This window comes from Dermacentor albipictus, chromosome 8 (genome assembly GCF_038994185.2).
Source record: "Dermacentor albipictus isolate Rhodes 1998 colony chromosome 8, USDA_Dalb.pri_finalv2, whole genome shotgun sequence".
Taxonomy (NCBI): Eukaryota; Metazoa; Arthropoda; class Arachnida; order Ixodida; family Ixodidae; genus Dermacentor; species Dermacentor albipictus.
The window spans coordinates 122,472,433-122,492,996 of NC_091828.1; the positions used below are offsets into that span (position 1 = coordinate 122,472,433).

Sequence of the window (20,564 nt, forward strand, 5' to 3'; positions counted from 1 at the left end):
CTTGAATTACCTGTCGGATCGCTGGAGCCAAATATTGAGAAGGCTTCTCAGTGGTCGGCAAAATCGAGAGCTGTCGCGCGACCTCCTCGCGCACAAATTCTTTTATTTGCGTCAGCAAAGTTGCGTGGTTGTCGCCAATAACCAATGCTGCTAACGAATCTTCCGTAGGCGGTGGGCGCCGAGCTAAGATGCGTTGTTTCCGTAGCTCGTCAAAACTTTGGCACAAGTTGATAACTTCGGCCACCGTACGCGGATCCTTCGCTAGCAACATTTGAAATGCGTCCTCATCAATGCCTTTCATAATGTGTTTTATCTTGTCCTGTTCCGCCATTGACGGATTCACGCGCTTACACAGGTCAATGACATCTTCGATGTAACTTGTGAACGTTTCACCGTGATGTTGCGCGCGCCCCCGTAAGCGTTGTTCTGCGCGAAGCTTGCGCACAGCGGGGCGCCCGAACACTTCTGTGAAACTTGTCTTGAATCTGCTCCACGTTGTGAAATCGTGTTCGTGGTTTCGGAACCAGAGGTTCGCGACGCCGGTTAAGTAAAACAGCACATTGTGCAACTTTGTGACGTCGTCCCACTTGTTATGCTGGCTCACCCTTTCGTAAGATGACAACCAATCCTCCACGTCATGATCATCGGTGCCGCTAAAGATGGCAGGATCACGCTGGCGCAATGCACCGGAAACGATGACCGTCGGAGGCTGGGGTGCATCTTCCTGGGTGGTTTCGTCAGGCATGGTCGCAGCAGTCGGTAGCGTCCTGCTTCGGAGTTCCAGTTTTTGAGGTTACCCCGCAGCTCCACCAAATGAAGTGGGGTTTATGTAGCTCGTTCGAGGGATCGCAGGTAGCTCTAGATACGAGTCCTAGCGCTTCGCACCAACAACCCGCGCTCGTGTCTCGCGCCGCAGCGGTGGCAGTCCGCACAGTGCCACATGCATATTACCCACTACAGCTACAGTGCCACATGCATATTACCCGCTACAATATATATATATATATATATATATATATATATATATATATATATATATATATATATATATATATATCATCAATATTTAAGGTAGCTTCAGTCCAGTCTTCATAATTACAAAAATAATGTGATTACGAACATTGAACTCTTAATGGTTCAATAATGTGGCTGGTTAGCCGTGTGGGTAAGCCATGACAAAAAAACTTTTCAGCGCACAACCAGACGAGAATGGTGAAACAAGACACACGAGAGCTATAGTAGCGCTTAAAAGCTATTTTGTCTTGCCTTAATAGCCGTGCTCTGTATCATGAAAAGACCGGAAGTAACTGGGTTGCAAGTAGACTCACCGGGTATTTATTGAGTTGAAGGCTTTCTGCTTCAACAAAGGACACGCATTACAGGCTGTAATAAAGAGCAACTCGTCGAACTTCTCGTTCTTGCCTATGCTACCTTCGGTTTTCATTGCACTCCACGCTAAAGTGACTTGCGACATTGCCTTTAGTTAACATAAGATTACGTTCATATTCAGCGCCTAGTTCAATTTTCTTTTTCTTTCTTTTTACTTCTCGTCGCGCGTCGGAACGCCCAAAAGCACTCTGCGTCTCCATACATGGAGACACCGGGGCTGCAACGGGTCACTTCGGGGTCAAGGTCAATGTCGCGCACATGGATGGATGGATGGATGGATGGATGTTATGAGCGTCCCCTTTGGAACGGGGCGGTGGGTTGCGCAACCAAGCTCTTGCTACTATACTGCCTAATATTCTACCTAGGTTAAACAATGAAAAAAGACAAAAAAACACTATGAACGCCCAAATGTTCTGATCCCCTATTGAGAACTGTGCTTTTGGATGTCTCCGTCTATTGTCGTTTCCCTACTTTTCTTCCACCAATCCTCCAGTCGCCTCTTACTAACATTACGTTGTTAGTAAGAGACGCCATTACTAACTTACATTGCTCACCTGGAATGCGACACCTGCTGGTCGTCGTCGTCATCGTCGTCGTCGTCCGACCAGTGTTCCATGGAGCCCCGGTGGTTTTCCAGGGCGAGCGGCGATGGGAAGATGGCGTCGCACACGGGGCAGCCGAAGTGGCGCTTGCGCTGCTGGTGCCGGGACAGCCGGCGGGCCGTGGAGAAGGAGCGCTCGCACACGTTGCACGTCAGGTCCTCGTCATCGTACTCTGCGCAGTGCAGAGAGGGAGAGAGAGAGAGAAGGGTTCCTTTAAAAATCCCGGCGAGGTTTAGCTGCTAAGCGCGTAACTCTAGACATAATCATCATCATCATCATCAGCAGCAGCAGCAGCAGCCCAGCTATACCCACTGCAGCGCAAAGGCCTCTCCCATACTTCTCCAATTACCCCGGTCATGTACTAATTGTGGCCATGTTGTCCCTGCAAACTACTTAATCTCGTCCGCCCACCTAACTTTCTGCCGCCCCCTGCTACGCTTCCCTTCCCTTGGAATCCAGTCCGTGACCCTTAATGACCATTGGTTATCTTCCCTCTTCATTACATGCCTAGACACATATGATTAAAACAAGTGAAATTGTGCATTGTACACGTCACGGAAGGACAACGTACTGTTAGTTTTGTAGAGGTAATTTATGGAGCAAGAAAAGCCTAGAATATGATGCCCCAGCCGCAACAGGGTACACGAAACACACCAAAATGCTCAATAATTTATAAGGTGGAAAGGGGGAGGGGGGACCACTGGGCGTATATTGACTCAACCTAGTTCACTGCGTTCATCATAAGTACGAACTGGAGTTTCATGCGACCCGAGCTTTGCTCATATACACGTATGCAATGTCCCCTATGATTATGGAAGCGTATTTTATATTCCAGAATGGAGGTATATGCGCACGCCAAGCTTCCTTAACCCTGCGTAATAGAAAACGTACCTTACGTGCTATGCTGTTCTGGTACATGAAAGGTGTGATAAAAAAAATGGCTGTGGCTTAGCCAAGGTTAAGCCCAGGATGCGAAGCATACTAGCCTTTATTTTAGTTGTTGAACCACTGTTTAGGCTGGTGAACTGCTGTTGCTTGGCTATATTTGGTTCGGCTAGACGAAGAAACAACTCATGCGTTACTCTGCTTCGCCTTCAAGAGTGGAACGCGACAGCGTTCCCGTCGACCCGCCAAGGGGTGTAAGACAATGGGCTACGGCGCAGCGACTACGCGCCCCGCATTGGACGCGGCGAGCGTCGAGCAACGCAGCGTTCGGCGCGGCAACGAAATGTGCGCCTGAGCAAGCGACGCACGCCTGAGCCTTAGAAACAGCTCGTTTCTAAGGCAACACCGCATTCACTAGAGGCGCTTTTGTACCGCTTTGAAGCATCGTACTCGTGGCTCAGTGGTAGCGTCTCCGTCTCACACTCCGGAGACCCTGGTTCGATTCCCACCCAGCCCATCTTGCAAGAGTTGAGCCAAAGCCACCCAGAAAATCAGTCTCTGTAGCACGCCGCAACCTTCGCTTCTCATTCCAACGAGCAGCTCTGTCTCCAGGAGGCATCTCACCTCGTGAGTGTCTAGCAGAGGCAAGCGCAGCTGCTTATATACCGCCGCGACGCCGCGAGCGACGGCGCGAGTTGGAGCCCCGTTTCTCCTCTGTCGTGACGTCACGGTGTCACGTGGTATTGAAGGCGACACCGCCGCGCCTGAGGAGCTAGGTTGAGCTCTCGTAATATGCTTCGCATAAAAACTAAATTACTAATGCTGGGGTTTTGCGTGCCAAACCCACGATCTGATTTACAAGGCCCGCCATAGTCGGGGGACTGCAGGATTATTGCGACAACTTGGCGTTCCGTAACACGCAGCTAAATCTCGGTACACGAGCATTCTTGTATTTCATCCCCATCGAAGTGCTGCCAACGCATAAAAATTCTGATTGAATGCATGGGATACACAACTCCCTCCAGTAAATGAGACCCGCTACTGCAGGCTATGTGTCGTCAGTTGTAAATTGCTTGGTAAACCAAATAAATATATATAAATATTCTACCACGTTAGTTAAAACTCAAAGTACATTTCATTCTGCTTATTTTTTTAACATGCACTCCCCGTGGTGAGAATTAAAGGCGAACAATAAGTTGTTCCTATTCCCTTTGATGTCGAACAGTGTTAGCAGTTCTGGAACATAGGTGGCAAGTTGTAAGAATGATTTGCAGAAATTGGATGTGGCGAACGCGTTAAGCCCTCGCATGTGCACGCATAATTAGTCTTTTCTGAATAAACGATCAGTTGCCAACGCTCGTATTGTCCTTTTTCGTGCGTCGTCATTGCCTCAGTTTTTGTTTGCGCCGTGTTAAGCAAATAAATTCGCACGAACTCGAGGTATTTCAAGTTCACTCATTCACTCATCACTCGTTAACTAGTTGACACACTGACTCACTTTCTCAATCGTACTCTGTGCAATAAAATCCCAACAGAGGAGACACAAGAAGGTAGAGACAGTAAATAAAAAGCGAAAGTCAGAAAGGTTAACCAGACTAACCGTTTAGTTGGCTATTCAAGTTCAAGTTTATTTGCGTTTAATGAAACATAACTACGCGAACACGCAAAAGGGGTTCTCAAAATTAGGCGACCCCATCAGGAAACTAAACAATAAAAGCTAATCGCAACAAGCAGAAAAATGTAGATTCATACATGACAATAAAAAAGAGGTTGCAATAGCTAAAAACATTAAATACAGATAGGCGCAAAAAAAATCAGTATTCAAGCAAGACGTAAAAAGCAACAGTGTAACTCTGCAATGTTGCCTTATCTACAAAATTAGAAAGGTAAGCAAGATATAGAATGCTGAGATTAGAGTGGAGTGGATATTTTTAAATTTGTAATTCATTTGATTCTGACATTACATTACATGATATTTCATGACTGTCATGGAGCTCGAGCTAAAGGCAATGAAACTTGCATAATTTACACGGCTCCTAGCACCATGGTAACACAGAGAACAGCCAGAAAGTAAAATAAATACAAGGATAACAAGAGAAATGTCCAATTATACACGCAGTACTTCATATATCATCACCAATCAAACAACGTATTTTTAACATGCAAGGAATTAACTACGCACTTCAATACTCTGGTGCAGTGGACTTGTCAACTGCATCATTTATACAAAATAATGAGTACACAGAAACAGAAGATCACAAACAGTACAGAAAATACAATTCTGATTGCCTCCTAAACTTAAGCAAAGATGAAGCTTGTTCTACAGTGCCAATTCACCAGGTTTGTATATTTAAGAAATAGGAACCTGGCCATTTTAATGACTGAATGTCGTAATTTGTTGTTTCCCGTATCTTCGCAAAATTTCGGCTTCTAAGAGAATATGTAGTTTTGGCGCTGTAAGTAGAAAAGAAAAGTGCTCATGAGGTGCTTTTCATTCTAGGAGCGCGAATCCAGAATTTTTTCTTCATAAAAGTAGTAATGCATAATATAGAACCTTGCTTAATATATGAAAAAGTACCTTCATACATAGATAAAACATGTAATAAACAAATACGCCTTTTTTTTTCATTACACATAAATTTTGCAAGCCAGTTTTCCGAGTTGTATGATTATATAATCAGCGCGAGGATTCACACGCCACACAAAAATACCGCAAGCACAATGCTTGTCCTTGTCGCTTCTTTTTTGTGTTCCGTGTCAACAGGTTATGTCACCATGTAATACCAACTGGCCCGGTCTCCCAACTTGTTCCGAGTTGCGCCCCGCAGAGGCAAACAGTAAAGAAGCCGGGAGTGAATCACCGAAAAATATAGCTTACGCGTCAGTTTCAGAAGTAATAATGCAGAATACCTGTTGAACATTACAAGTGATTGTGCGATATTGCGTTTCAGAATGTTAACGTCATGCGTCCAACGCTTGTTTTCATGAAAAGAAGAAAAAGAACTGCGAGAAAACGTGTTCTGAAACTCTCTCCAACCAATGAGATTTAAATGTAAATACACTAGCAAAAAGAACTGGCTTATTAATTGGACCAAATACTGTGTACATTGTGTTATTAAAGTTTAAAAATAGTTGTTTAGCAGCCAGACGCACGGAAGGCTATTTAGCTGCCTATTACCAATTGCCTTCAAAGGTTAAGCGTTGCGTGTTGACAAATGTAATGTCTGCGTCCTCTGCGTTTAATTTTACGACGGGCGTTTCAGGGATACTTACAATATCATTACTGTAACGTACTAAAAGTGTAGAGTCCAAGGTTGAGCCTTGAGCAACCCCGTAGTCTATTGATAATAAATCATAGTTTATAGTTCTCTATATCTACAAACTGAGATCGATGGGAAGAATATATGGCTTCCCAAATTCGAGAAAGGCAACTGAAAACAACTACATATTTTTTTTCATTCAGGTAGGCACTTGCACGGCGAATAATAGTCGGCGAATATTTTCAGCTTTTTATAGCCCCAAATCTGGAGGATGCATGATGTCATATTTCGACGCCATCAGTTTCACTAGGACTACGCCGATATGTGATGTTCGTCGAGAGAAGAGTGTTAATGAGAGGTGTACGGACATAAAGGCTCGCATTATTGTATATAACATTCGCCATAGTCTGCTATATACACTTTATAATACAGCCATTTAGTGTGTACACGAATTTAAAAAAAAGAATCCATAGATGGCTATATTAACAAAAAAGAAAGAAAGAAAAACGTTTTCACACATTTCTGCGATACGTTTTCTTCTTGGTTTCCTGTTTCCTGTTTTGCGGGCTTTCGTCATGATGCAAAAGATTAGGAAGCTCAACGCTTCAAACTCGGATGTTTTCTAGAACACTCTGCAACGTTCCCATTGGATGTATTTTTTTTTTTTACTTTAAGACTCAAGAAGTTATTTAATAACAGACCTGAGAAGAATGCAAGGAATTGTGTTGTTTGCTCCGTTGAGCCACGAACACTGAGCTTGTTTACCGCCATAATCTATCGCGAAGGCGTAATTGAAAACAAGAGACACAGATGCACGTCACAGGCGCTCACAGGCGTATCTGTGTCTCTTCTTTGTGATATTGTTTTCACGCTACATTTTGTCAGTAAGCACACGCCAGCTATAGCCCAACAACAAGCCCTTCTGCTGACTAAGCTTGTAGTCGGTTCATTCTGCAGCATTGTCCAGTACACCCCGTATAGTTTCACTTAGCCACCTGGCGCCGGCAACAAATGGGCGTTGACACGGTGACTGTATCCCGGCAACCAGGAAGCAACCTTGTATACTTCCATAAGCACTTCCTCGCATTTGCATATACATCTATTTAACAAAATTCGCCTCATGGGTCGTTGGCTGTCGCAACGTTTGAATGGGCCGCCGCCCCATGGGTGTGAAGAGCGCGAAGCTCCCAGAGGCGCGCACTGAAAACAAACGTCCCGGCAACGCCAACTGTGCCGCACCGGGACCGAAATTGTGTTAGCGAAGGCGCGCGCCGGCAGCTGCGGACTCGTTTGGGAGTCGGCGTAGTTTGCATACTCCTTTGCGAGCTCGGCGCCAGCCTGTGCCGGCGAAATAATTGCTCTGCGATTCCCCGGCAGCAGAAAGCTGTCGCCTGCTTTGTTTGTTCCCTGGTGCGGCGTTTCGATGAACTTGTCCCGCTTAATTGCCGAGCGTTTTCGCGTGCGTGCGGTGTGTATGTGTTTTTATTTAGCGAGAAGGTTGTGCGCTGTGCGTGTGTATTTGTGTTTGTCTAGTGCGTGTGCGTTGGTTCGGGTGCGCGTTTATGTATGGGAGTGGTTCACGTTTGTTTGTCGCGTGCGTGCTAAACGTTGGCGGGCGTTATACTGCTTCTGCGCGTTCTTTGTGCGTTCATGTGTGTGTGTTTGTGCGTGTGTTTGTGAGCGTGTGTGTTTGCGTGTGTTCGAGTGTGGTTGATTTTGCGAGCTGGTGTACGTACGCGCTCTATCAGTGTTTTAGGTATTAGACCTCGGGCTAAGTATCAGAACGCCGAAGCCGCCGCGCAACTGTTGCGGGTTACATGGCGGTTCACTCATGCAAGCGTTCGTTCGGAGTACCGTCAGCGTAGGTTGACAAGCGAACAGGAAAGAGACGATAAGAACGGCTGTTCCTTGTAATCACAAAGACGTGCGACGTGTAATGCCTTGTTGCCGGTTTCAAGGCGTAGAATAATCCCAAGTGTATTCCAAAGAGGCCGAGTTGAGCAGCTCTTGCAACTGCAGCTGAACCTGCAAATGGGACAAAACATCGCAGTAGTTTCGGAATTGTTCGCGCTTGAATTTGTGCAGACACAATCTTTCATCTTTCGATCTTCCTCTTCAATTATCATTCAACGCATAATCGGAGCTCAAGCAAAACCACATGTGGCCAAGAAATAAGCTACAGAGTATCATTCAGTCGTGCTCTCGTATGACTCTGATGTGAACAGTCATTACGATACCTCCGCCCATGAGCGTCGGCAGAAGGTTTCTTTCCAAGAAAGATTTGCGCGTTTCGCATTTCTCCAGATTCTCGTAACGTGCTTGCCGCATAAAGAAGCGCGCACGGCGAGCAAGAAGCACTCTTTGTACTCACGTGCATTTAAGCCTCCTTTTCTTACTTTGTCTTTGCTTTTGTTTTTTTTTTTACTATTTTTCGGAGCACGGACATCACATTAGGAACGCGGCGCAAATTGGTTTTTAAGTAAACTCGTGTCGAGCGAACCTGCCAAGAGAAGCAAGTTGAGCGTGAAAAGGCCTCGTCGCCCTCTCCTTCGCCACGTGTGAAACAAGGCCGAGGGCGGGCACCCGTGAAATTGAGTAATCGTGACTTCTTTGAGCCATTCAAAAGCATATCGCGCCCACGTACACGCATGGACTGCTCATAAAAAAGAGCAGGCATTTTTTTCTTTCCCTCTTCAGCGCAGTTCTGTGCGTTTCTGTGTAGCCTTCCAGCGTATGCAGTGATTGCGATTATTCTTTATGAAGAAACTGCAGAGCGTGACGTCACAACGCAGCGGTGCTGCCGTCACATTCCGTGCGGACGAAAGAAACTTCGTAGATGCGGGCGAATCCGAGCCAGCTGAACATCAAAGAGAGCGAAGCTGTGTAAGCAGTGTTAGTGAATCGATAGCGCCCCCTCGTGCGAGCACTCATTATTGAAGGCGACGGCAAGGATTTTCGTCTTCTGGAACGCATGGGAGCTATAGTAAGTCTGGTTGTTCGGAGTGTAGCAGACGTTCTGGGATGCTGCGTTGCGGCAGTCTGGCCTTCGCAACTGTCGAGCTTCAGCCTCTTTCTAACTTTCTTCAAAATCTGCACATGCCTGAATAAACATGAACACACGGGTGTCCTAACACCTTTCACGTATTCTAACTTTCGCGAGGATTGAAGGCATTCTTATTGCACTGACACCAAACTTGACAGCTTCGAGCCCAAGTAACGGAACGCATCCACAAGACGTCTTCATGCCACGTCACGTTGACAAGCAAACGCCAAGAAAGCGGGACACTATTGCCGTATTCTAAAGCTTTGCACGCCCGAGCCTATGCGAACCATAATGTAGCTTTACATTAGGAGCATAAAAACGCGTGACTACGTTTTCTTAAGCGTAGGTGGCTTACGAATTCGAGTTTCCAAGCATTCTGCTCAACCACCACCTCGCTTGGGCAGCAAAGTAGCACATACATCATTCTTTTTATTGGAAGTCTTCAGCAATCTGTCTCTTTTTCCCGCTTATTCACAATCGAAACGACAATTAATAGGGCCGCCATCCCCTAAGCTGTATATTTAGCCGTTTATGGCGAGTACTGAAGCACAGCCATTCTGCAGAACAGCAGCACAGCGTTATTAAGCTTGGCAAAGTTCACAAAAGCTTCTATGTAAAGATAGTTGCCCGATGTGACCGGCTGACATCGAAAGCAAGAACAGAAGTGGTCAAACATAATCGTCTGCACTTCTTGCCTGAAGCTACGTCTACTTATTTTGCAATGTAAAACGTCTCTATAGCTGTATCGCAAGCGCACATTCCAACAGATCGCTGAATTTGTCGCCGCCGAGGCTTTCAAATTGTCACGACCACAAGGAGATGTGTCGCTGCAACATGGCTATCGCTATTGTCGTTCACATGTTTTATTAATGTCACGCTAAGCAGCTGTGGCACCACAGTCGTCAGGGGCACCTAGATCCTAAAAAGTAGTATGGCACAGTGCCCCGGAATAATAATTACTTGCGGGAGTGATAGCATACGCTTTTATTGCAGGAAGTTCGCCTGGATGGCTCATCGAATCTAGATCAAATTTTTTGTCACATTACTAGTCCCTTTTTTTCGATGTGACTGGCAGTGACAGTAGCAACTGCAGCGTGAACACACAGGTCGCGTGGACACAACATGATAGAAACACGGGAAACTGGAAGAGTGTAAAAAATAATGCAACTGTAACTGCCATGTGACGGGTTCAATTGCCACATTTGCCAGAAGTAAAAAAAAGGAAACAACAAATCATGCGGCAATAAACGGAGCGAAGAAAGGCAAGAACAAAACACAACCATTGGGCTGTTTGCAAAAAAAAAAATTATACGATAATAAATGGAGCAAAGGAAAGCAAGAAGGAGAGACAACTGTGCCAAAGGAAGAAAGCAAACAAAGAAAGCTAGAGTAGCCCACCTCTCCAAAGCAACCCACACAGAACAGAACAGAAGAAAGTGAAAACAAGCCAATAAATAATTCCTGAAACGTAAGTCGGTTGGCACATAGCTGTGAAATATAAAGACCACTGGAGAGATGAGACATGGAACACGTAGTACTCGGAAAGCAGTGGTTGCGACATCGCTGTTCACGTCCAGCAGCCAGCGCTATGACGGAATGACAATTCGTTTGCTGAAGTCGCGCAAAGCGTCGGAATGACATCAGGCTGCTTCGGAGATGGACCTGTCGAACTTTGTCACAGCCGACGTGAAACTTCTTTTACTCCTGCCGGCATCTTCGATTGGATTGGCTTGGCTACCCCAGGCAGACGCTCGCTTTCACTGACCTTTAACATCAAAGATAATTGAAATTCGTGGCCCGCGTTGGCTCCCTTTTCGAGAGCTCGCCCAAGAAGACAACGAATCACGCGGATTCCGATTGTATTCGCTTTCAGCGTTCATTAAAATCAATCATATGACTGCACATAGGGAGGCTTATCTCATTTGCCTTGCACGGGTAGCCCCCTACAGCAGGAGTTCCATCCTGAACACTGCCTTACACTTATTGTTCTAACTATTGTGGTCATGAAGTGTTTCCGGCTCCGCGATCACTTCCGGCGCATACACCCCGTAAAAACATGACCTTAGAGATCGGTTTTTATTACTCGGAGAACTGCCGCTGGAGCGTGAATACGGACGTTACCTATTCAGCTGTGCTCTGTAATGCCGCTGTGTTTCTTCTTCTTTTTTTTTAGCAAGTCAGAGAAGCCGCAGCCTGTGGTACAATCACGAGCTCACGATATGGCGGATTTAACAGTATCCAGAACATAACCCAGGGCGGAAAATGCATATTGTTAAAAAATAATTAGTGATGTCCACGACGTGTTTCCGCCTCCTCAATCGCTTCCGGCGCTTCCGGTGCACGAGAGAATGTCCTTCGAGATTGGTTCGCGTTGCTACGAGGGAGCCGTAGTAGAAGGGACAACTCAGACACCACCCATTGCCAGGACAGCCGCATAGACCTTACCAAGAGATAAAGCATGCAGAGGGACAGAAAAACAACAAGAACAAACTGCGGTTCGGTAAGCTTCCAGGAAATGCAAACTCGCTGCATGATCGTATTGCACACAGCATCCCTATATGCATGCATGATTGACTTCTCCCTCAATTTCCGCACCTACGCAGTAAGCGCTGCCGGTATTTTAATACCCGTTTCCACAGACAAAATATTCCTTGTGATCGAGTTATACGCCTGTGGTGTTTTATTTTGTCACCTCCTCTGTCGATCGCGCTACCCTTAAAGGTGTACTGGAATGACGTCTTGAACTGGTCATCTCTTTTTTTTTAAGGTTCAAATCATTTAAACTCTAGAAAATAAAAACTAAGATGCATCATAGTGCTCTTAAGAAGTTACCATAATACTTCTTACTACGATATCCCCGTTACAAATTTGGTACCAAAGACATGGGTGCGCCGTGTAGTCATGAATCATGAGCATGACTCGCAATATACTCGCTCACTTTGCTCCCGCAATGGCTACGGCTGTCCCACACGTGCACGTTCATTTTTAATAAACAACATCAGCACAGCTTAGCTATCGTCATTGCTGCACAAGGGTATTTACACTGGGTCGTGACGTCAGTGCAACATCATGTCGCAAGTTCTAGAGTTTCTAGAGTCAACTATAGTGTCAAACGAAGGTAACTGACAACGCATTTGATTTATTTATCTATTTATCGATTAGGTTCATTATGCTATTTGTATTTCTATTTTGTTGCCGTTGTGCGACATAGAGAGACGAAGTAGCCGAGGTAGTCTACGCATCAATTCCGCAAGAGCTGCCCGCGTGTAATAGAACACAACACCTTACAAGTGCTTCATAATTTTTACATTCCCAAAACGTTATTCTTTTACATCCAGTGAGACTGCGATATAGTCTCTACAACGTGAAAAATACACGTCAGCCCTGCGGTAATTTACAACATAGGTATATCAACGCGGTCAAGAATGCCAACCATGCTTCACGGAATGTTCCGCAAGTTTACATCGCGCTTCCCCTATTGCATCCCTCTTACATTTTCTATGGTCGAGCTTACAATGCAATGCAGCCAACAGTCCTAACAATGAAAATTATTCTGCCAGTATATGGTTGTTGTCGGAAATAGGAGACCATGGAATCAGTGAGGTCGGTATTTTCAACTTTTTTCCCCCTCTTACACTTACAATTTCAAAATTTCCCGCCTTATGAGATCAACGCATTATGTTTTATTCAAGTCGTGGGCCGGGGACGCAGCTCAGCATTAAGTTTCCATTGACGGTTGCAAGTGGAAAGCCGCATCCAAGTAGGCAGTGCACGAGAAAAAAAGAAGACAAGAAGAAATGTTGAAACGGTGCAACAAAAATGGCGACGCGCACCATTCCAAGTGCAACACCAGTGTGCGGCGCATCGAATGCATTACAACGCCCCCGGTAAGCCGAATCCACAAGCCCGAATCTTTTCAGAATCCTCTGAAGCGGTTGTATGGCGAACGAACTTGAAAAGAATGCGGACAGACGAAAAGTACAGGGAAATTGCCTTCTGCCAGTCAGAGCCAATCCTTCATTCCGCTTGTCGACGCGGAAAAAGCTTCCTTCTGCCCGCCAAAGAGGGTTGTCTTTCTTTCTTTATTATTTTATTCATTTCGCATTTCCTTCAGCCTTTCTAGGGTTGCTTTCTTTCTCTTTATTCCTTCTGTCCTTTCTTTCACGTTCATTCCTCTCTTCTTCGATGTTTTCTTATTTGCTTTTCTTTAAGTTCTGTTTGCTCTTCTCTTCCTTCATCCACTCACTGATTCATTCGTTCCGTCTCTCTGTCTTTATTCCCTTTATTCTTCCTATCTTTCGACATTCTTCCTTTCTTCTTTCTTTATTTCTCTCACTTACTTTATATTCCTTATTCATTTATTTGGTGCATTCTGTCTTTCCTTGCTTCATTCATCTTTTGCTTCATCTGTACCTTCTTTTCCTTCTGATTGGTTTTTTTGTCTATGTTACTTTTCTGTTTAGGGGTCCTGGACCTTCGTTTAAAGCAAAAAGTAAAAGTCGAAAAGATGATGTCTGTACGCCTTCAGAGGCGTATTTCAACAAAGCTTTACTATAGCTAAATTGGTTATAATTGACTAATGTATTTATACTACTGAAGCAATTCTGACCAAGCTGGGGGGTTTGTAGCTGTCTAGTTTTCTTATTAGCAGCTGTTAAGTGGCACCTAAGCAAACGACGCGTGCACCTGGTGGTTGGCGGCTCTGACGTAAGTCCCAGAAGGCGCGGGCAACCACTAATCTCGGAGGGCACGCCGATGTTCCGCGCTTTCGTAGTCGTGCGTCACTTACGGTCAGCGGTAAAGCGCCGTATTTTCTTTTTTTTTTCATTTTTGGCATGTAATGCCGCCCTATGATACCAATTGTGCATTGCCACAGAGACATGGGTTTATTCACCTGTAGTGGTGGTGAGCAAAGTTTTTTTTTTTTCCTCGCCGTGTGAAAACAGCGTAGCGTCAAGGACGGACGGACACAGGCAACATAGTAACAGGCTTTGAAGTGCGGTCGCAGTAAGAGTAGAAAGGAAGAGTGTAAGTGCGAGCAAGGCTGCGTTGAAGAAATGGGGGGACACATGTCTTAAACATATGAGGCATGGCGCCGGGAAACAAAATCAACACAAAACACAAAACGAAGACGTGTTAGTGTCGTTTTTCTTGTTCACTGCACTTGTGGCCGTCTCTCCTGGCTATGCGATTAACCAATTTACTTAACTTTAGGCTTTGACAGCAGAACAGGTAACCTTTGCCCAAAGCTGGAATATTAAAGCGATACTCTCATTTGCCGGCTTTGCCCGGCTTTTTTTTCTCTTTATTTTTGTCTATCTGAGGGAGAGGGCAGTGCCAGGGTCGAGGACAGCGCGCTGGCATTGGGTGGCGTAGGAGCTGACGTCACCAGTGACTAATCACGTGCCACTTCCCCCTGTGTGGTGCCGCACTGTTATGACGTCACCTGCAGCTGTGACGCTATAACTGGGCGCAGGTCCTCATTTTCAAGTTCAGTTTTTAAAGTTTCAAGCAATGAGATTGCGAAAAAATTCTCGCAGACGACTACCAAAGTGGGCAATAGCTCTTTGCGTATCCATGGCCCAAGCATCCACAGTCCCTACAACCTTCTGCGACAGAACATACATCCAGTGTTTCACATTTATACAGAAGAAGACAAAAAAATGATTTCGCAGGTGTATGCCTTTCTAAAAATAAAAAAACGGCGTAGCTGTGTACAAGCTAGCCCTCGCAACCTTCTTCCAAAAGTGCTACGCGTCCGTTTCCCGGCTATTGTGATGAGTCATCCTCGACGCGTCTGCGCGTCAATAACAACACCGGTCATACATACGCTCGATCTGGGGCTTCCACGCAAGCTGATTTGCTGGCTCCTCATTACCGCCACAGCCGTGCATAACCCTACCTGACGTTCGAAGTGCACCCAGTGAAACACAGCGTGAGAAGCACAAAAATATGGAACAATGGCTTAAAAAAATATATGAAATAATAGCTGCGTGGACTGGGGATCGCTTCGTGCGCTGCGAAGTGCCGTTGCATGCGCTCCGTTCTACGGAACGAGTTAAAACTAAAGATCCCACAACCGGAAAGTTCACGGCGCACCTTGGACAGGTCAATTCAATTCAACTGAATTCTTTATTTGCAGACGTATAACATACAGAAATACCAAAACAGGTCAGAGGCACGGTCATCTTCACAGGAGCAATTTCTATGCTCCGTATGCAAATCCTATGCGATCAGACTGGGAGCAGCCGTCCCCTATATGCCAGCGATCAGTGAAGCATTCGCACGGGTTCTGCTGACATTTGACGCACACGTGGGGCATGTTCCCGCCCGTCGCCTGAAGCACGAACTGGTGCACGTGGAAATACCGGCTCACGAAAGAAAAGTTTTCACGCGTCGTTTATACAATTCCCTGCGCAGACTGTAACTGCGTTTGTACCGGCGAGAACGGAAGTTTTGAAAGACGGCTTAAAGAACGTACGAATGACGTCAGAAAGAAGAACGTTGTTTCCAACGCACTTGAGGAACACGTGGTAACTTGTAATCGTGCGGTTGATTGGTACAAAGCAAGCGTAATCGCAAAAAAAAAGGAAACTGCTGTTCCCGTCAGTATCTGGAATCGCTTCTTATCCAGACTACGAAAAAAAAACGTTAGACAGGAATGGTGGCAGTCATCCACCTGCGCAAGCTAGGTGCCTCGGTCAAGTACTAAAACGGACATAGGAGGAGGAGGAGCAGGAAAAACGTTATTAATTATTCAGAAGGAAGAGGGGAATAAGGAAAAGGGTAGGATGGGAGGGAAGCGGTTGATCGGGTCCCTATTCCAGGACACCAGTGATCCTGGCTACTCTCTCCGTCTAGTCCAAGAGGCCTGAAGGGGCCTCTTGGACCAGACGGAGACCGGCCGGGTGAAGAGGATTTCCCATGGCTCCCTACTGTAGGTAATAAGCTCGCTCCGTGGAGCAACGTTTTTGTGAACAAGGCTTCCGTACGGAAGCCGAAAACGTTTAAAAGCACCTTTTCATTTTTTGATCGGCATTTCTCTGGTTTACCTTTTTTAATAATATAGGGCATAAACATAGTATTAGCGTGTGGTTAGTGCACATCTTTCCGCGAATAGGTCTTCGACAAACGCATATAAGCTGCACGAAGCAATTTAATGTCAAGTGTAGCTTACGATTTCGAGCTTAATTGTCCGTTTATAAAGGCTTCTGAGACGCGAGTCTCAAAATTCCAATATGGTACTTTTTGAAAGTCGAGGAAGGCTGCTCTGAACTTGCTATCTGATCAAGTTTCTTACTTTTTCACTTCTCACCAGTTTATAGTAAACTAACGGAGGATCCAAGTATTCCCTTATCACGCGCTTGAATATCAAGCTTTAACTTTTCATCACGATACTTTCAATTCGAATTGTATATGTGGTTATCCAATGAAAAGATTTCCGCGTTTCGCATGGATTCCAATGCGGAAACTGAAATGGGATCTCAGCGGAAGCCTTCACATTAGGGGAAATGCAGCTGCTGCGGCCATTTCGGTGGCTTACAGGAAATCCTTCATGTTATTAAGAGACGTTATCTTTCTCAGTTATCGCTCGAACGAAACAAAAGCACCTGCACAGCCTCCAGCTTCTATACCGGGCTACATTGTGTCAGCGAGACAGGGTATGAGTAAGGTGAGCGTGGAGAGGACCAAGCCCTCATGATTAAGGCGTCGCTTCGGAGGGACAATCCTTTGCCACGTTCTTCAATTCTCGCATCCCACGCCCTTCAAATTACATGATTTGAGGGGAAAACAGGGGCTTAGAAAAGCCCTACGTGCTTATCAGTATAGTCATAGATGATCATACCTCAGCGGTAACATTGGTAGCGAAGCGACAAAGCCTAGGAAGCTCGAGGTCATGGTACATATTCTCATCTGTCGCACTCCTTTTGATGTTGAAATACGCTCTTTTCGTGCTGCTTGAAGCCAAACTCGATGACAGGGCGTTCACGCAAGATATTGGGATCCTGAGCTTGTGTAACTTTTACATTCTGGACTCGGATATAACTTGTACAGACAGCCACCAAAGCCCTTCTGCAAATTTAAAAATGTGTGGACTGTGAGACCGCCGTTAATTGCGTGGTGAACACTGTTGTGCGTGCTCGCTCATCGCTCCTGATTTCTCCCCATTTTATTTACCTTCTTGTTTCTCCCTCCCCCAGGGTAGGGTAGCAAACCGGGTGAGACCTGGGCAACCTCCCTGCCTCTCCTTTGCTTTCCCACTCACTCACTCTCTCCCTCTTTTATTTATCTTTCTCTCACATGGACGCTAGAACAAGTACGGCGGCAAGGCGGCACTTGTCGGTGGCAAAATAATCAGGCCGCGGCTTCCGAGATCCGTGCTATCTCGGAGGCCATGACAGGACGGTGACGCTGACATACTTTCACGGTGGATTTTGGCCAATGCCCCTGCTTGGGTTCGTGCCATTTCTGTTAAGCAACACCAACAAAAAATAACAGCAAACATTCGCGAGCTTTAGCCTTGGTCAAACTTGTACACGCGCGCAAATATCAACGAAAGGGAATGAGAGCATGGCCGTCGCGTTATAGCGTAATATTTAACCGTGCATTCATGCGATGCGATAACTTTATTTGGAATCCGGCGATTGAGTGGCCCGGGCCTGGGGCCGCCTAGATGCCCACTGGGAGCTGCTGCTCCTGTGTGGCTTCCGTGGCTCGCTGGACGGCCGAAAGTTGGTCTTCGAGTTCTGAGCTGAGCAGCACGTCCGACCACCGCGCCCGTAGATTTTCTGGGGAGACTGCCATTTTATTTTGATATATTTCACATCCCCACAACATGTGTTGAAGGGTGGCTCTAACAGACTTGCATAGCTTGCACATATCGCTCTCGTATATATCGGGGTAGAAAGTTTTTAGTTGCACGGGACTCGTATAAGTTTCTGTTTGTAGTCGCCTCCAAGTAACGGACTCAGCTCTGTTCAGTTTAGTGTGAGGCGGTGGTAATACTCGCCTCCGATTTTGATAGAATTTGGTAATGTCACTAAATCTTGTTAATATGTCTTTTTCTCTCCAGATTTCCTTCTCCGCGTTCTCCTGACCGATGGAAGTCACTCTTTGCTCAGCTCGGCGAGTAAGACCTCGAGCTTCGCGGTGTGCTACCTCGTTGAGGTTGGCTGAGGGAATGTCTGGAGTCGTATGCGCTGGGAACCAGATCAATTGCCTGCCGTTCTTCTCTGCATTGGAGAACTTTGCTTCATTGACTCTGATGATATGCCATGCCTCAGGAGAGATCCTACCTTTTGCATAATTTCTAATGGCCGCTTGAGAATCGCTAATGATGTACTGAGCATTCGTGGAGACCAATGCTAGTGCAATGGCTACCTCCTCTGCGGTCTCGGAATGTTTGGTATTAGCTGATACGCTTGTAAGGGGTTTTTGGGTGTGATCTACGATTACTGCTACATAGCTATTTCTGTCTGGGTATTCAGCCGCGTCTACGAAGGTTGCTCTGTCGTCAGACCCAAAGCTTCGGATAATTTTCTCTGCTCTACTCTTGCGTCTGCCGTCGTTGTAACCTGGATGCATGTTCTTGGGTATATTTGGTACTAGGAGTTTGTCACGAATTTCTCTCGTTATCGTCATCTTTTCCCCGTATAGATTGTGATAATTCATTCCTAGTTTGCTTAGTATATGCCGTCCCGTTTTGGTTTTGGTTAGTCGCTCTGCTTGAGATGTTTGTTGTGCTTCTATGAGTTCGTCCAGTGTGTTGTGGAGTCCTAACTTTAGCAGGAGATCCGTGCTCGTACTGATGGGAATCCCTAGCGCTAGTTTGTATGCTTTTTTTATCATGTTGTTAATTTTACGCTTTTCAGCTGCAAACCAATTGTGGAAGGCTGCTATGTATGTGATCTGACTGATTACGAATGATTGTATCAGCCGTATGATACTTTCTTCCTTCATACCTTGGTGCTTGTTAGTAATTCGTTTGATTAATCTCATGGTGTTTGTTACCTTTGTGTCTAACTTCATTACGGTTTCCCTATTTGTGCCTTTGTTCTCCATTACCAGACCCAGCACTTTGAGCTGGTTGACTATTGGGATATTCCGCCCGTTCTTGGTGTGTAGCTTGATTTCCTCATGAGCCTTGTTTCTGTCGTATCCTCTGGGAGGCCTGCCTCTAAGTGTGGGGCGGTACAATAGAAGTTCAGATTTCTCTGCAGAGCATGTGAGGCCTGTTCCTATGAGGTGTTCCTCTACTGCGTTAATTGCAGTCTGGAGTCGTTGTTCTATTGATCCGTCGCTGCCATCACAGGTCCAGATAGTAATATCGTCCGCGTAGATTGTGTGATTCAGGGACTCTATGTGATTTAATTTTTCGGGGAGTCCCATCAAGACGAGATTAAACAGCATCGGCGAGATGACAGCGCCTTGCGGCGTGCCGCCCCCCCCCCCCCCCCCTATGTCGATCTCGGGCGACTTGAGCCCTCCGACGGAGATGACTGCTTTCCTGTCTGATAGGAAGCTCTTGATGTAGTTATACGTCCGTTGCCCTAGTCCTATTCGTTCGATGTTTTCCAATATGGTTGCGTGGTTGGCATTATCGAAAGCTTTTTTAAGATCAAGGCCCAAGATGGCCCTTGTCGAGCGCGTGTTATAATCGATTATCTGATGCTTAAGTTGGAGCATCGCATCTTGTGTCGAAAGATTTTTGCGAAATCCTATCATTGTATCTGGGTATATGTTATTATCCTCTAAGAAGTTGTCTACTCTGTTTAAAATTACATGTTCCATTAATTTTCCGACGCAGGATGTTAGGGAGATTGGTCTGAGGTTGTCAATCTCAAGCTTCTTACCAGGTTTTGGAATAAGCGTTATCGTCGCTTTCTTCCATTGAGCTGGCACTTCTCCCTTTACCCAACACTCGTTTATGCATTCTGTTAATTTGGCTATCGATTCATCATCCAGGTTCCTGAGAGTCTTGTTGGTTATACCGTCCGGGCCTGGGGCAGATTTGGTATTTAACTTTTGTAGGGCCGCGCGGATTTCTGCCTCCGTGAGTTCCTCGTCTAACTTTGCGTTTGTATTCCCGTTGTAGCTAGGATAGATGCAAGGGGGTGCCTGTTTTAAGTATTTCTGCTGTAATTCATTGAGAAATTCCTCTTCTGTACCCTCATATGCGTGTATTAACTTATTAATGGCTTGCATGTGATTTTTCTTGTTATTGTCATGGTCAAGCAGGAATCTGAGCATGTGCCAGGTTTTGCCGGTGCTTAATTGTCCGTCCATGGAATTACATATCTCGTCCCATTGTTGTTTGTCAATTGCTTAGCATGTTCTTCTATTTTTTTGTTGAGGAGTGCTATGCGCTTTCTTAACTTTCTGTTA

At 45.8% G+C, this 20,564-nt stretch overlaps 1 protein-coding gene across 1 annotated transcript in view; it reads right to left on the reverse strand.

Moving 5' to 3' along the window:
• LOC135913019 (nucleolar transcription factor 1-like) overlaps positions 1 to 20,564 on the reverse strand; it is a 111,429-nt gene that overhangs the window by 25,400 nt on the left and 65,465 nt on the right. The window contains exon 3 of the mRNA XM_070524387.1: positions 1,944 to 2,163. Coding sequence (XP_070380488.1) covers positions 1,944 to 2,163 — 220 coding nt within the window. The remainder of the gene's footprint in view (positions 1 to 1,943; positions 2,164 to 20,564) is intronic.